Raw genomic sequence first — 16,555 nt, forward strand, 5'->3', positions numbered from 1 at the left:
TAGCCCAGTGAATGTTGTAGAAATCAGGTATCAATGTTTTTCCCCGTGTTTAGTCCAACACAACTAAGATATCGGTTCAAAATCACTCCTGTCCTCTCTGTATAATTTAAGGATGATAAGACAAATTCATCTGTCTAAGGATATAGGCTAGCCTACTTTAGGTTATTCTGGACCTTACCTGATTTGTATTTAATGTTTATGTATAAAAAATAGCCTATGTATCACGCATGATCACGCACATGACCAATCATTTAAGTGGTCGATGTTGCTCCATTCAGTTGTGGGGATTTACTAACGTACTGGACTGGCAACCACTCTCGCCGGGGGCTGGTCCTGCTCTGCGCTGGTGGGGAACACGGAGGCTGAGGTTTTTCTTGACATGTCTAGGATAGCTGCCAGTGATAGGGGGACGGGGAAGGCAGACGCTACCACCACACTGCTGACTCTCAGCACTGTTCTGGACAGGACCATTTTATTCCTGCTTCGTTCGGATTTTTGAAGAACTAACTTCACTTTTTCATTCTTTGGTGCTGTTTGAGATTTTGTGTCGACTTCGCGATTAAAGGGAGAAAGTTTCACGTGTTGAAAGAAGATACCACTTTTGAATGTATGTATGCGTGGGTTGCAGCTGAGTCGTAGGAAAAGGACGGTGTTCAGTTTGAAGGCTGGTTTGTACGTGTTTCCTTTTTTAATTCTGCAGGATTTGTAGATGTGCATTTGCTCCGATGACACATCACAGAGATCTAACAAATGCCACGTAAATCGCGTGAAAAGGCAATGTTCTTAAATGACAGTGTTGTTATTTCTGGATAAACTGGAATGAACACCTGAGGATATAAATGTAGGCGGACGCCTTCTCATTGCACAGTTTCTGGACACAAATTTAAGGTGCTCTTGAAATATTATTTTCAAACTGATTTTGTGAGTCGCAGATTAAGAGTACGTTGAGTTTGAGGGGTGGAATGAAGCCAGGCTCTGAGGACCGGGGCATGCTGTAAAGCACACATCGTTTTTTTAAGCACTTCTATCCGTTCTAACATCCGGACAACAACTTTTTACAAACAAAACCAACAAAGGACGCGCTACCCTATGTCACTTTATTTGGGTTTTTATTTTTCTACTGGAGAAAGTTTGACTGACTAAGCCACGAAAAATGAGAAAAGTACTGATACCCGGATCTTTTGCACTGATCTTTCTGCTGACATGGCTTGGAGACGCGTCCGACACCAGACCAGCCATCAGACGGGTTCCTTTAAGACGCGCCAGACCAAACAAACCGCGCCTGCATCCCAGCGTCCTGGCGCACGGCAGCACTGGCGCTGTGATGCAATCTGAAGCGCCTGCGGTGCCCTCAGAGCTGAGAGGAAGGCGCGAGGAAATGCAGTTGGATGAGAGCACCAGCCCACCCAACCATGGGGCAGCACGGAGGGTTATGGCACGCAGGAGACCCCTGCAAGGGGCCAAACCCCTCAGGCACACCATGGTACAGGACGAGGGGACACCAGGGGCACGCGCCAGGGTGTCCCGTATGCCAAGTAGCGCCGGGTCACCTAACCTCCTGGCCACCTTCGCCGGCAAGAACCGGCTGCTGGTGATCTCAGCGCCTCACGAATCTGACGGCTACTACCGTCTGATGATGAGCCTGCTGAAGGCTGACGTGTACTGCGAGCTGGCCGAGCGCCACGTTCACCAGATTGTGATGTTCCACCAAGAGGGGGAGCAAGGTGGCAAAGTGCGGCGCATCACCAATGAGGGAAAAGTGATGGAGGAGCCCCTGGACGTGTCTCTCATCCCCAGGCTGATGAGCTTCATGAAGCTGGAGAAGGGCAAGTTCGGCATGGTGCTCCTGAAGAAGACCCTGCAGGTGGAGGAGCGCTACCCCTACCCCGTCAGGCTAGAGGCCGTGTACGAGGTGATTGACCAGACGCCCATGAGGAAGATAGAGAAGATGAGGCAGAAGGGGTTCGTGCAGAAGTGCAAGGGTGCCGGCGTAGAGGGGCAGGTGGAGGAAGGAGCTGGCGGACTCACGGATACGCAGAGGGTGGAACCGCCCGCGGAGAGAAAGCCCGAGAGGAAAGAGGTGCGTAAACCGTTCAGGAGGCCCACCCAGGCCAGCACGACAACCACCACCACCAGACCCACCACTACCACGACAACCAAGCCTACGACCACCACCACCACATCCAAACCAACCACCACTACACGTGCTACGACCACCACTCGGGCGACTACAACAACACGTGCCACAACTACAACCACCCGTGCTACGACCACCTCAACCCAGAGAACCACCAAAGCTCACCCGCCTCCCTCGAGGACCACAGTTGACCCGTACTATAACAACCGTAGGGGCAGGCACCACACCAAGACAACAACTGCCCCAACCACCCCCAATGAGTATTACACTAAGCCCTACACGGGCAGATATGGGGACAATCGCACTGACAGAAAGGACTATGGGCGCAAACACACTGGTGTGACACCAACACAGAATAAGCCTACAAGGCCTTCAAGGCCATCCAAGAAGAAACATGGAGGCAAAGTGGTTATAAATGAGGACAAGTATGACGTTGGCAGGCCCACAGAGACGGACCTGGAGGAGCAAGAGGTGGAGGTTGTTCCCACCAAAAAGAGCAGAGTCAAACAAGACAAGAACGAGAAGAAGAAGAAAAAGGACAAATCCGACAAGCTGGCCAAGAAGGCGGAGAGGAGGTCCAAGGGTCATAAAAAGAACGGGAAGAAAGTGTCCAAGAGTCAAGATAAGGAAGTGTACCACAAGCCCACAAAGAGACCACCTCCACCCAAGGGAATGCTGGAGACCTTCCTGGACTACTTTGAGAACAGAAGACGTCTCATTGTAAGTCCAGAAAATTACACTGCACTGCACTGAAAACAACAACACAAAAAAATGACATCATGTGGTGGGTGGCCTTCTTATTGTGTTGTTTAAGACCCTGCCAAAATAAGAGGTCATTTATCTGACAGAAATTGTCCCATGGTTCTGCCAAAGTCCTGTTTACAACTTTGTAGGCATAAAGTTTTTCCCCATTACTGCTGAGTTCATATCCATTTAAAAAAAAAAAAAACAGCTTGGATTTAGACTAGGGAGGAACACAAGTTTTGGCTCTCACTTCATCACTGGCTATAATCATGCGCTGGACTCTCTGTGCCTTGCATTTTGCAATATGATTATCATTATAGCCCAAACCACCTGTGAGACAGAACTGTATCCTGAACTGTAATTTAACTTATATTTGTAAGTACAGCTGATGATTTTGGAGCATGATAAAACAGTCAAGTAAATCCAACCAGCTGCAGTATTATACATAAGACAGTTTTATCGAAAGCATGATCTCTGGGAAAAATGGAATTTAGAACTCCCAAAGGTTCTTAATGGATACTTTCAAATTTGAACATTCAACAGGGGGAACTTTTTCCATACTAGAGTTCTCTGGCCAAAGAGGGTTTTAGGTAGTTTTCAGAGTGGGGAAACACTATGAAACTGGGAACCAAAACGGCTTCAAAAATAATATTAAAGCACTTCTCAACTGAGAACTATTTAAGGCTTCTTTTGGGGATAAGCTGTAGAAATATTTGTCTTCTCTCTGAACTGCACTGCAGTGTAGACATTCATACTAAATGTGTGCTTGTCCTTGTACATGCTCTTTTAAATGTCACTCTACAGGTGATCATGGCACAGTGAATTTGCCCTTTCAAATGTTCCTCATTCCCCATATGATCTTTTAAATGTCCCTCACTCCCCCCCTCTCATCTTTCGAATGTCTCCTTCACCAGGTGATCACCGCTCCCACAGAAGAGCACCGCATGTACGCGCAGCAGCGGGACGAGTACCTGGAGCACGTGTGTGAGATGGCCGTCCGTAAAGTCTCTATCATCACCATCTTCGGAACGCTCACCAACAGCAGCATGAAGATAGACCACTACCAGCTGGGTAAGGCCAGCCTAATAGCTTCCATTTGGATTTCTGCTGCATGTTCTTGTGAGTTTGTTTTGAATTTCAGACTAGGTTAGAACAAAGAAAGAAAGAAAATTAGGAGAAAAAAAAAAAGACATTTGCCTGTTCCCATTTTGAGTTATACGTGGCACTGAGTGAGGGAAAAGCGTGGTGTGATCTGTCCTTGACCTCTTCACCTCTGCACAGAGTAAGCTGTCTCTCATAACTCCCTCACTCTCTCCCTTTCCTTTCATCTGATCTCTCTTCACTCTCTGTAATCCTCACTTTACCCCTCCTGCTCTCCCAGTATAATAATCCCCTGCCCCCCTCCCCCTTTTTAGATGAAACCTGCTCTGTAGCATGTTAGAGTAAGAGGTATTTTAATGTGCCTCACAATGAGAACCGCGTCTGATTCAGCCATCCACGTCCCTAGCCTGCCAGACCGTGCAGCGTCTGTGTCATCAGAGATGAAAGTCCCCGACATTTACAAAACACATCCGATGGCACTCACACTCTCTCTCTTCTACAGGCTCAGTTTCGTCTGACTGCGATTGGTGTACCCTTTATGTTTGAGGGGATGAGGGGGAAGGAGACAAGTTGTGGGGAGGGAGAGGGGGCCAGTCAGAGGGGACATTATCTGTTCCACCTTTGTTCCTCTTCCGTGTCACAGATTAAGGGTGTTTTATCGTGATGGCCCCAAAACAGCAGACCACTTTTATCTTGACAGCTCGCATCAGCCCATGACTAAGAGCAGCACTTTTCCAGACGGTGACCTCATATGACACAGACCACAGACAGGTGGGGGCTGAGGGGGGGGGGGGGGGGGGGGGGGTGGACTGGGAGCTGACAGCACAGGAGTGCCTGCAGTTTAGCTTTGAGAGTAAAGAGCAGAGGAAACGGAGAAGGCTCGCGCCAGTGGCTACGGAGAGCTGTCTGATGAGTCATATGATGGAGGACTGGGATGGGGGGAAGGGATAGAGGTGCGAGAGGGACAGGCAAGGGTTCCTGAGTACTTGGGACGGACCAAGTTTAGCTTGGCAAGATTGGTTATTCCCATTTCAGTATTGCAGGTATGGAAAAGGAGACACTCTGCAGAGTGAAAATGTGCTGGATGGGAAAGGGGACAAAATAGAGGAAGTTTAGGGCGACTGGGGACTGACAGGAAATTGTGTGGTGGAAAGCAAGTCTCTTGAAGCCTGGTGCTTTGGGTATTCCCATTTCAGGATTCCCAGACTTGGGAAAAGTGGCTGGCGTCGTCCGCTGCAGTAACATGTGCCAGTGAGGGTTTGATCAACATGCCTTCAGCAGAGACAGAGGAGAGATTTTATTTCTATTTAAAGGAGTAGGTAAACCAGTAATTGTATAGTTTCAAATGGGGACTTCCACATAAAAAGTCATTGCCCAGTCCTGCCCGTGCTTTGAAAGGAGGAGAAAATAGAGGTTTTGGTCTTTCTGGGTTTCCCTATGATTCACCAGTCCCAATGTTCCACTGTAGTTCTGATTTTAGGGTCAAAGGAGTATTACACTAGGTTATAAGTGTGTGTGTGTGTGTGTGTGTGTGTGTGTGTGTGTGTGTGTGTGTGTGTGTGTGTGTGTGTGTGTGTGTGTGGGTGTGGGTGAGAAAGAGAGAAAGAGAGACCAAGAGTATTAGAAAACAAAAGAGGGTTCAGACACACAGACATCATGAGTGAATGGCAGAAAGCGGCTCTAAGATGATGTCACTCGCAGGCTAACCTCAAAGTCAGACAGAGGTTAAGCAGTTTTTACTACACACACCTCCAAGTCATGCTGAAGCAAGCACACACACACACAGTCACGTGCACATACACACACACACACACACACACACACACACACACACACACACACACGCAACCACACATACACTCCCCCCCACACACACACTACATGTGAGAAAGCTATTTCACCACCACCACACCACTGGAAAGAGTGGCAGTGACTCAGGCTTGCCGGCACACATGACCTCACCCTCCCCAGCACACACACAGCCAGCCTGCTCCAGAGGGGATGCCGCCCATCTCCACGTGGTGCTGCTGCGTGTGGAACCTCATACACCTCCAGCTGTCGGCCTGGCGTGATCGGGCCCACTTCTGATTTGTTCAGACCAAGAGAGAGAGAGGAGTCATGTCTCCAGCTGGCTGAGCTCTGGGCGGCAATTAGAGGACTCTCTCCTATCCATCGTTCTGGAACAGCGGCAGAGGAGACACTCAAGGGTCCCATAAAGGATAAAATGGCCGTTTTTTCCCCCCCGTCCTCTGAAAATGCTTCTTAAATATACAGCACAACTGGCTGGATTCAGGGTTCAAGGCTGACGTCACGTCAGTATTTTTTTTATTAAGGGAAGCCAGGAACATGGCTAGGCCTCAGAAACGGAGAAGGGTTTGTGTGTGTGTGTGTGTGTGTGTGTGTGTATGTGTGTGTATGTGTGTGTGTGTGTGTGTGTGTGTATATGTGTGTGTGTATGTGTGTGTGAGAGGTGAGGCGTGAGGGGTTGGAGCTCTATGCAGTTTCCATTTAAAGCATAAATACAGGCCAGGCGGCACTAGTATGCAGTTAGATAAGCCATCTCGACCAGCGGGACAGGACACAAAATTAAGGAATGAAAAGAAATGGTGCATTGAAGTTGCTGGTCCCCCGTCCCTCCCCCCCCTTCCCCCTGTCCCTAACCCCTTATCCGGCAACCCCATCCCACCCCCACCACCCCAGCCCCATTATTATCTTTCAAACAAAGAATGTGCATTGGAAACCTGAGAGAGAGATTCCTTGTGAGATTTCGGCAGAGGGAAAACAAACAAAATTTAGGCATGCCTGATTTGCCCCCCTCAATACACATATGCACCACATGCACACACACACGCACACACACACGCACACACACACACACACATACACACACACACGCACACACACACATCGCCCTGTACTGCTGTCTTGTCTTTTGCTCACCTCACCTCACAGAAGAGTGGCCATGTTTTACTTCTTTTTGCTCCGTGGTGGAAAGAGGAAGCTGTGGGCCCAGTGTAAATACACATACACACTCACACATACACTCTCACTCACACACACACACACACACACGCATTCACACATACACTCTCTCTCTCACACACACACTCTCACACACAGGAGGCTTTCCTTTAGGGTCAGGGCACAACACTCCCAAGATAGCAGGTTTTGGGGATTTTCCATTGAGGCCCCAACTTGAACTGGGTTTAGGAAGATCCCATGAAATACCAACTCCTGCACTTCATAGGGTTCCTCACTTTCTGAACTTGAAAAGAGCTGAGAGACATCATGTACATAATACGCATACATGATATATGTCCTAATAAAAATAAAATAGACACAATATACTCTTCAATTCTATGTCATATTGTTGGATTCGGTGTAAATGTACAGTTTAATATACATACATAATATAGTCCTCTATTCTATGTTTTATTGTTGCATGCCGTGTAAATGTACTGTTTAATATACATACATAATATAGTCTTCTATTCTGTTCTATCGTTGCATTCAGTTGACCTCTTTGCTTTGTTCTTCCACAGAGAAGGACAGAGCTATGAAGGGTCTGCGGCAGGAAGACCTGGTGAACCAGGAGCTGATCACTGAGCTGAGGAATGAGTTGGGCATGACCTACAATGACTTCCACATGGTGCTCACTGACTTTGACATGAGAGTGAAGGTAAGAGAGTGGACTATGGAGCTTTAAAACTCTGTGTGTGTGTGTGTGGGGGGGGGGACATAATTCTGAGAATAATTCTGTCTCTGAATATGTAATAACGGATTTCATTTACGGAGTCAGTGGCTGCAGCATACATGCTCCAACCCACACACATTTGGAAGAGGGGAGTACTAACGACACAAACCAACAGCAGTGTAGAGAACAACAGGGAATCCAGCTTTGGCTGCACCCTCCAACCTAACAAGCTCCATTCCCAGAACAAGAGAGACAGAGAGAGAGAGAGAGAGAGAGAGAGAGAGAGAGAGTTGACAGAAAAGTGAAAGAACCAGAAGGGAATGAGAAGAGACAAGGAGATCAAGAGATAGCGAGCAGGGAGACAGAGAGGGAGATCAAGGACTCAAAAAGAGAGAGAGAGAGAAAGAGAGAGAGAGAGAGGGAGAGAGAGATAGAGAAAATGGCAAGCAGTGGCCCAGCACAAACCCGTGGGTCACACATCCCATTTCTGCACATTTTCCGTGGCGGCGCCCCCTGTTTGGTCCTCATCGGCACTGGTTCTGAAATGGCGGTGTGTTATGATGTGAGCACCAGGAGTAAGGCCAGGCCCTGTTTGCAGACAGATGGTGTAAACAAAGAGGCCACTGTGCAGTCCGCGCTCAGCACAGGACAGAGAGTAAAGTCTATTAAAACTCGCCCAGGGCCCAGTTCAGGCCAGCTTCTCTCACTCCGTCTCTCTTTGCTTGCCTCTATTCCTCTTTCCCTCTCTCCCTCCCTCTTTCCCTCTGTCTCTTTCTCTCTGCCTCCCTCCCTCTTTCTGTCTGTCTCGCTGTCTCTGTCTCACACAGATTCTCTCTTTCTCCATCTATTTCTCCTGCTTTTTATACATCTGACTTCCCCATGTCTGTCTATCTGTCTCTATTTTTCTCTCCCCCTCTCCCTCTCTCTCGCTGTCTCTCCATCTCTTCCTCTTTTAGCGGGTAATCCATCCACAGTCCAAAACATTGTCCCATCTGACCACAGCCTTTACAGCATGCGAGTATTCATCCACTGCTCTGATGTGTTTTAGCATCTCATAAAGGACTGATTCAAAGTCATGACTCGGCTGGGTCACGCTGTAAGCTACAGGAATGCTCCAGGAACTCTGAGCAACTCAGACTACTGCAGTTGCTTTGGAAACTTTACTGAAGTGCCATGTTTGTTGAGGTTTGTGTGTGAGCAAAAAAAAAAAGAAGATGTTTAGCATTCTTGTGACTAGCCGCCAAGTCATACATAGCATAAGATTTGGTTCCAGGGTTTATTTTTTTTAACAGTGTGTAGAAACCATGTTCAGCAAATGTAGATGACATGGTTGCTCATAGTCTTTGTGTGTTTTAGTGTCTTAACAACTTTCACATAACTTGTTCTTCCAGCAATTCTATGAAGTGCCCATAGCCATGAAGGCAGTGTTTGACTACTTGGATACGTTTGGTTCACGGATCCGGGAGATGGAGCAACAGAAACGAGACGGCGTGGTTTGCAAGAAAGAGGACAAGCCCAGATCATTAGAGAACTTCCTTTCGAGGTAAGAGAGAGGCGTTGTCCAACTGGAGACTTTTACTGAAAAAATATGTGAAAGGAAAAATAAATATCCAAACCCCCAAATTTATAGTCCATCACATCATTTTTTCTAATTCCCCATACATCTGTTATATTGTTCTTATTCATTGTCTTGACGGCTGTTAAAGGCGTTTTATGGCTTTTGTTTGGCGCGAGTGGTTGGAGGACCACAATGCACACGCTCGTCCAACAGCTGTGACCTTTGTCTGGGATTTCGGATTAATCAAATACATACTTTCCTTCTAAAATGTCAAAAACAGAATTTCCCCTTGATTCAATAAAACATCCATTTAGCTCAAACTGCATCTTAGTACTGTAACTATTAGTCATTTATTAACTTTAGAGAAAGTTAGCAGGGGCAATGTCAACTACAGGTAATTTTGTCTTAACCCATGCGCTTGGTCTGTGGGTTTGTAGGTTCCGGTGGAGGAGAAGGCTGTTTGTCATATCAGCTCCTAATGATGAGGAATGGGCCTACCAGCAGCAGCTGTATGCACTGACCAGCCAAGCCTGCAACCTGGGTAAGAACACTCCACCAATCAACTGCCAGATAGGGAATAGTCTACACCAATGGCAATCCAGAGGACTTTCCACCAGTGAACACCTAGTTAGAGAGTAGTCTCCACCAGTAACCACGAGTTCTCTAGACTAATGACAAACCACATGCAGAGTACTCTCCACCAATAACCATGCTGATGAATAACTTGGTTGAGTATTTTCCACCAATGAACATTCAGATACAGACAGCCTCCCACCAACAAACACCCAGTCATAGAGTTGTCCCCACCAATGACAATCCAGATCCAGAGTACTTTCCACCAATTAAAATAAAGATACAGAGTCTGGTTGAGTACTGTCCACCAGTGACCATGCAGTGACCAGCATGTTCCACACCATAGAATCTGATAAAGTAGTCAACCAATGACCAGGCAGGTGAAGCGCATTGGCAGGATCTCCTGAGCAGTGACCAGACAAGAGCATGACCTGACTCACCACCAATGAGCTGCTAGAAATGCAACCTCGACAGACCGAGACAGTATTGGCCACTGAGTGTGAATTTCAGCCATCTGGACTTGTGTTTGTCACCAATAAGCAGCTCTGCCCTGTGGGTCTACAAACCAGCAGAGAACACCCACAGAAATACCAACAGGCATGTAATATGGTTTTAAGGTCAAACCCATTCATTTCTCTGAGCTGCACTAGTGTTCCTCCCAAATCCTCTTTTCAGTTTGATGGCCTTGGAACAATAATGAAGGGAGACGAGTTGCACCAAGACCACCGTGAATGAAACTTAAGCCGTAAACACCAAGGACTGGGACTGGAAGTCTATGTCATCAGGTTCCCCGTGCGAACTCCGAGCAGTGCATTAATGTGGTTGAATGTCACGGTGTCTTAACAAGCCCCAAACCAGCAAAACCAATAAGAACTGGCTGCTCTCACAGTCTATCCGCAGTGACACAAGAGATACATTTGAATGGTTTTACTATAAGTATATGGAATTCATTATGGTTCAAATGTTTCATGGTTTTGACTGAAAATATTACAATAGTAATCATAAATCATTTGCATTTGCAAACATTTGACCCCAGTTAAAGCTATGTAAGTACACCCACACACACACATCATGCACAAAAATGCATACACACTCTCTAACACACCAGTGCATGCATACACACACACACATCTGTGCATATGGTACTTCTGATCCCTTTCTGTGTGTGCCACACTAATACAACTGTATTATATAAATTCCCAGAATTTATTCCTATTCCATTGTCAGTCAAACTGGACAAATATAATCTAGTGATAATTGAAACCTGGCTATAATAATCACGGTTCACACAGGACCAGGCATTTTGTTCGTCTCAATACAAGACCCAGGGGATTTCCATTTATTACTTCTCAAAGATGAACACTGTAGGGATCTCAGACGACGGCCTTGGCAACACTCATGCAAGAGCAGGTCTCTGTCAGCACTGCAAGCACTTGCAGTGACACTCAGCCAGTGTTGCGTGTATTTATTTATTTTTTCTTCCTTTAGCACTCCAGACAGACACATAACTCAAAATGAGCATGACTCCATTATCCCAAATGACATAGTAAATCTCAATAATAGTAAATCTCTAATAAAAATCATGTGTGCTTGACAGATGATGAGGACGCCGGGGACCAGCTTTGAGTCAAACCCACAGCTCAAGTGCTGTCTACATGTCCCTTTTCTTTTTGTTTTCTTCTTATGTTTTGCTCTTTTTTTTTCCTCCCCTCTGCACTGAAGGATCCACACCCTCTCAATCATAGGTCTGCACACAGTGACCTGAGTCTGTGCGGGTTTTACAGTGGGCCAGCGAAGGCTGAGGTCTAGCATGCTGAAGGCTGGCCAATGGCCTGGACCAAAAGCAGCAAGGAAGATGCTATTTGAGAATATGAGGTGTCTGAAACACTCCTTGGGCCTTATTCTCGAACATTTTCTTAAGTGTCTTCTTAAATATCTTCTTCCGAACTTCGAAAGACCAATGTAAGGAAAGATCTCCGCCAGATTCATGAACGCCTGGAAATGGGTTCTTACACAAATAAAGTGTTCTCAGCGGTGCTCCCCCGAATGAGGATTCTTTAAATTGAATGCGCTTTTTCGTGCAACTGGATTTGCATACATACACGCCCCGCCAGCTCCTTATATGGGCACGCAACCGTAGTGACGTGTGCAGTCAGAATCGACAGAATCCACGCGAAAGCAACTCGAAAGCAACAGTCATGTCAAAGCGGAAAGCGAGCACTGGTTGAGTAAACGCAGACCTAACTTCACCGGTGCAGAGGTGGAGGTACTGTTGCAGAATGTAGATGTGTCCATTCTATTCCACTATGACTATATCCACGCGATTGAGTTTAGTGCTTATTTATTTATTCACTTACATTTTCAGTGTTCGTGTAGTGCTTTTATTCATTTTAGGACATCGTGATGTCTCATAGAATCATGACTTTAAATGTGAAATGTAATTGTTAATGATACAAATATTGTTGTATTTATTATTATTATAATTATTTAAATCCGAGGATGTCTGTAGAGTTGATGTGAACGCAATCACCAACGGTTTCTCATAAATTCAGCTCTTAAGAAAAATCTGGGCGATTTACGACTGCTATTTAGCGTTCTTAAATTCTGGTCAAAGTTCAGAACAAATCCCAGATGAGAAAACTTTCAAGAATGCCAAATTTGTCTCGAAAACCTCGTAAGTGGAGTTCAGAAGAAATGTGACGAATTGCTTCCTGATGGAATACTTCATGACCTATGTGAGTGTGGTGCCCCGCAGACTATCCCACACCTCCTTCAGGAATGCCCAATATTCAAGCCACCCAATGGGCTAGACGGTCTCCTCGCTCTCGACCAAGCTTCTATTAAGTGGCTGAAGGATGCAGACATCCCAGTCTGAATTGTGAAAGACAAAAAAAATGAAACGAACGACGACGAGAAGAAATGTCTTCCTGACTTGTTCTTAACTGCGTTCGAGAATGAGGCCCAATGTCTTTCCCACTGCTGGTTTTGATGTGTTTGGAGATCTTTTGTTTCAAACAGAGACAGAGAATAATACAGTGATGTGGAGGAGGTGTATGACCTTGCCTTGTTCCTGTGCTCAGCAAGAGAGAGAGAGCTCCTTGGCTGAGTTCCCTGCACTGGTTGACAAGGGAAAATATGCTAGGGTGCGTCCTTTGTCTGTCGACATGCTGTTTAAAAAGGGGTTTTGAAAGTTGTTTCAGATGGAAGGTCAAGTTTAGGAGATTTTCCCGTTACCTACCAATATTGTAGCAGGTCTCATTGTTATCGTTTCATCTCGTATCTGTGTTCCTCCAAACCACCATTATTATGCCATCAAAACCACCGTTTGTTTGTGTAAATTCTCAGGCATTTTCATTTTTCTGAATCCTTACAGAGTCGAAGAGGCTACGGTTGGCTCAGTTTTCCGTGTCATTTTGGCTGGGTCGGCTCGTTCACCACAATGTTTTGATGCTTGGCTCGCACTTTGTGAAATTCATTGTTTCCCACAAGCTTGTGCCGTGTCGTCTCTGATGGGAACCAGTGCTCGGCTGCATGGCAAACGACGTGGCCACGTTCCCTGGCGATTACCGTAACCCGTAAGGTTCAGCCAGGTCTCACAATGAAATCAGAAACAGTGCAGAAGGTGGTCAATTAATTTGGATGGAGAGGAAGGCGAAAGGCTTGCCTTATTTGTTCTGGCTCTGATGTGTTTACCTGTGTTGATTGGACTTTGTGTCTGTTTTGTTTTCCCATCAGGCCTGAGGCACATCTCTATACTTAAGTTGGCCGGCACCGAAGCGGCGGACATGGGCGGAGTCCTGGAGCTGTACCCAATCAACGGTAAGCTAGCCAAGTCTCTATCCAAAGCCAAGGTCACTGGAGTGACTCCGTAAGAACACATATACTGAAAACACATAATTCCTGTACGGTAAACCCGTATGGAAAGTTCCTCTCAAGCGGCGGCGTTTTACGTGTTATATGTCAGAGAACTTTCCCTCTGAGGATAGAGCGCACTCAGCTTCAAAGGCACCCCATAGATCCTCCTGTGGTTTGTGGTCTCTTTTTTAGAACCGCTCAGCACCCTAAAAAAACAAAGAGAGCAGTTAGGTGGTGTGTCCAGCATTTCTGAAGAGCCTGTCCCAGACATCTGAAACAGAAAGCATCCTCTGTGTCTCTGTAAGGAATGAGCAAAGGCTTCAGACTCCAAACATGCTGAGAAGGTTCCTGAGCAATAAGCACTTCAAATAAACAGAGGACAGTTTTTTTTCCCTGCTCGGGCAGAAACATGGGCGACTCAGCCAGGTGTTCCTGCAGCTTTGTGCTCCTCAAAAATTAGATGCTTGTGTTGAGAGCAAAATTAGAGCGGCCAGCTTTCTGCGGTGTTGACATTGGCTGGCCTAGTCCAGCTGTCCGTCCCCTCCACAGCCGGTAGCCAGCATGTTCTGCCCCACCTACATCACATGGGTGGCATCTCTCACTCCCTCTCTCTATCTCTCTCTCTCCCTCTATCTCTCTCCATCTCTCTCTCACACACTTCTGGCTCTGAGCAGAAGCCTTGGGAAAGCAGTTGGAGGGATCACGTAGCAATAATATTTTGTTGTACTAAAATAAAGAACATGAAATGTAAAAAAACGATAAAATTAAAAAAATTGAAAGAGGAGGTGAAGTTTACATATTTTCCAAAGATGTCAAAAACCACAGACGCTCAGGGTGTGCTTGTGCAGCTGCCAATACATATGTGAAGTGGGGGCTTGCTGTGTGTGTGTGTGTGACTGTGTGTGTGTGTGTGTGTTTCAGGGGCTGTATCAGCAATGTCTCTTAGCTCGCCCCTTCTGATACTTTTAGATCAAACAGCTAAGAAACTAAGAAACAGGATTAGGAGTGCTGACTAGGAAGACACCACAAAAACCAAAAGCTTTCATTCCCCCACCCTTCTCCTTCCTCATCTCCTTCTCCACCCAAAAGAGACTCAGGCCCAGAAATCCTGTTGACACAACAGGTCTTTAAACATTACCAGAAATTATCTCAACTCCGCCGTGCTTTTACAAGGAGGCCTCTTTTCCGAGAATCTTGTGAGAATGTCCTCGTGGTATGGAGCGCTAGGCTAGCCCCCCTGCCCATGTAGTTTCCCCGTAGCGTAGTGTTCCTAGCACAGATCTGTTTAGTCAACTTCCTTCCACCATTCACAAACCTTCTTTTGTTCCCAAGGCTCGGCCACCGTGGATCGCGAGGGACTGTCTGCCTCGCTGGTGAAGGACATCCGCAACTACTTCCAGATCAGCCCGGAGTACTTCTCCATGCTCCTGGTGGGAAAGGACGGCAATGTCAAGTCCTGGTACCCCTCGCCCATGTGGTCCATGGCCATCATCTACGACCTGATCGACTCCATGCAGCTGCGCCGGCAGGAGATGGCCATCCAGCAATCGCTGGGCATGCGCTGCCCAGAGGACGAGTATGGCGGCTACGGTTACCATCACGGCTACCAGGATGGCTATCACCAAGGATATGGCTATTAAAAAGGGTGCGGTAAAGAGAGGAAAGGGGGGAGTTCGGGTGCCTGTGAACGTTCTCCATGTTGTGTATGAAGCCTGTGAACAGGGCCGGGGTGCCACTTTGATGCTCACCACCATCACGTCATGTTACGTTACTTCCTATTTCTGCGGTTTAAATCCTGTCACGGCTGACTTCCGTTGGAACACTGCTTCATTCTCTCATAGGGTTGTGTTCTTTTTTTCTGTCTCCATCCTAAGAACCGTTTCTTCCATGATATCACAGGTATGGATGTCTCCGTTTTTGTAGATAAGAACAAAAATAAATATTAAAAAGTAATGTGTTGTAATGTTTTGTTTTTTGTATTTATTGTTGGACATCAATGTGAGATGTTTCTGAGGGTCACAATCAGTTGTCTCATGAGGAGGGCTCATAAATCTTTGTTTTGTCTATTTCTGAAGATCACATCTGTTCTTATTTATATGCAGTTGCGCTATAAGGACAATAAAGTCAATTTATTACCACCCCTATTGTGATTGTTTTTCTTGCATCAAGGATGTGTAAGAGTGACTGATTTACACATTTTACGTGTATGTACAGATTACGTATTCATATTCATGCTTGTTACAAATTATGCATGCACCTTACCAAACTTTACATGAGGAAAATTCTAATATGCCCAATAAGGATGACCATTTAAAATGTTAAAGGACATTACTGCGCATGGGATCCAACATTCATTCGCTAATCTCTAGCGCCCTCTAGCGTCTGATATTGGCTGTCTTTGGCAATTGATTGTCGCACAGAATGTATCTGACATTCTGGCAAGATTATGAGCTTATGAGCGGTCTTTTAGACTCTCTTAGTAAATAATTCATACATATGTATCGATGTGAAATACACACGTCTTCAGACTACTCTTGTATAAACACATGAAATACAACGGAAATACAATTTTTTAAATACAACCAACAGTCCGTCAGTTGTATGTGTTAAACCTGAAGGAATCAGAATTGAAGGTTCAGAGTCTATAATGATATACCATAGTCAATAATTCAATACATCTTATATCTAGTTATAACTGTTGCTGTTATTTGGACTTAGGCTAGAATGTCAGCATTTCTGGGTGAATATACTTATGATGGTTTGACCTGAGTGAGGAGTGAGGTGTGATAAGTGGTCTCACTCCCTTCCTCTTGGTCAAATCAAAGTGCCTTGATGGACCTGGGCCTCATGAATAGGGTGACACCCCTATACTCAAAGTACATATAACTGAAAT

The 16,555-nt window shown here is 46.0% G+C and overlaps 1 protein-coding gene across 1 annotated transcript; it reads left to right on the top strand.

The window, feature by feature from the left end:
- Nucleotides 1–322: 322 nt before the first annotated feature.
- ccdc80 (coiled-coil domain containing 80) lies at nt 323–15,800 on the top strand. Its single transcript, XM_012837561.3, has 7 exons — nt 323–2,857; nt 3,796–3,952; nt 7,525–7,661; nt 9,068–9,219; nt 9,672–9,775; nt 13,543–13,626; nt 14,995–15,800. The coding sequence occupies exons 1-7, from the start codon at nt 1,154–1,156 to the stop codon at nt 15,300–15,302; spliced, it is 2,646 nt and encodes an 881-aa protein (XP_012693015.1). The 5' UTR covers nt 323–1,153; the 3' UTR covers nt 15,303–15,800.
- The last annotated feature ends 755 nt before the right edge of the window (nt 15,801–16,555 follow it).

This window comes from Clupea harengus, chromosome 2, assembly GCF_900700415.2.
Source record: "Clupea harengus chromosome 2, Ch_v2.0.2, whole genome shotgun sequence".
Taxonomy (NCBI): Eukaryota; Metazoa; Chordata; class Actinopteri; order Clupeiformes; family Clupeidae; genus Clupea; species Clupea harengus.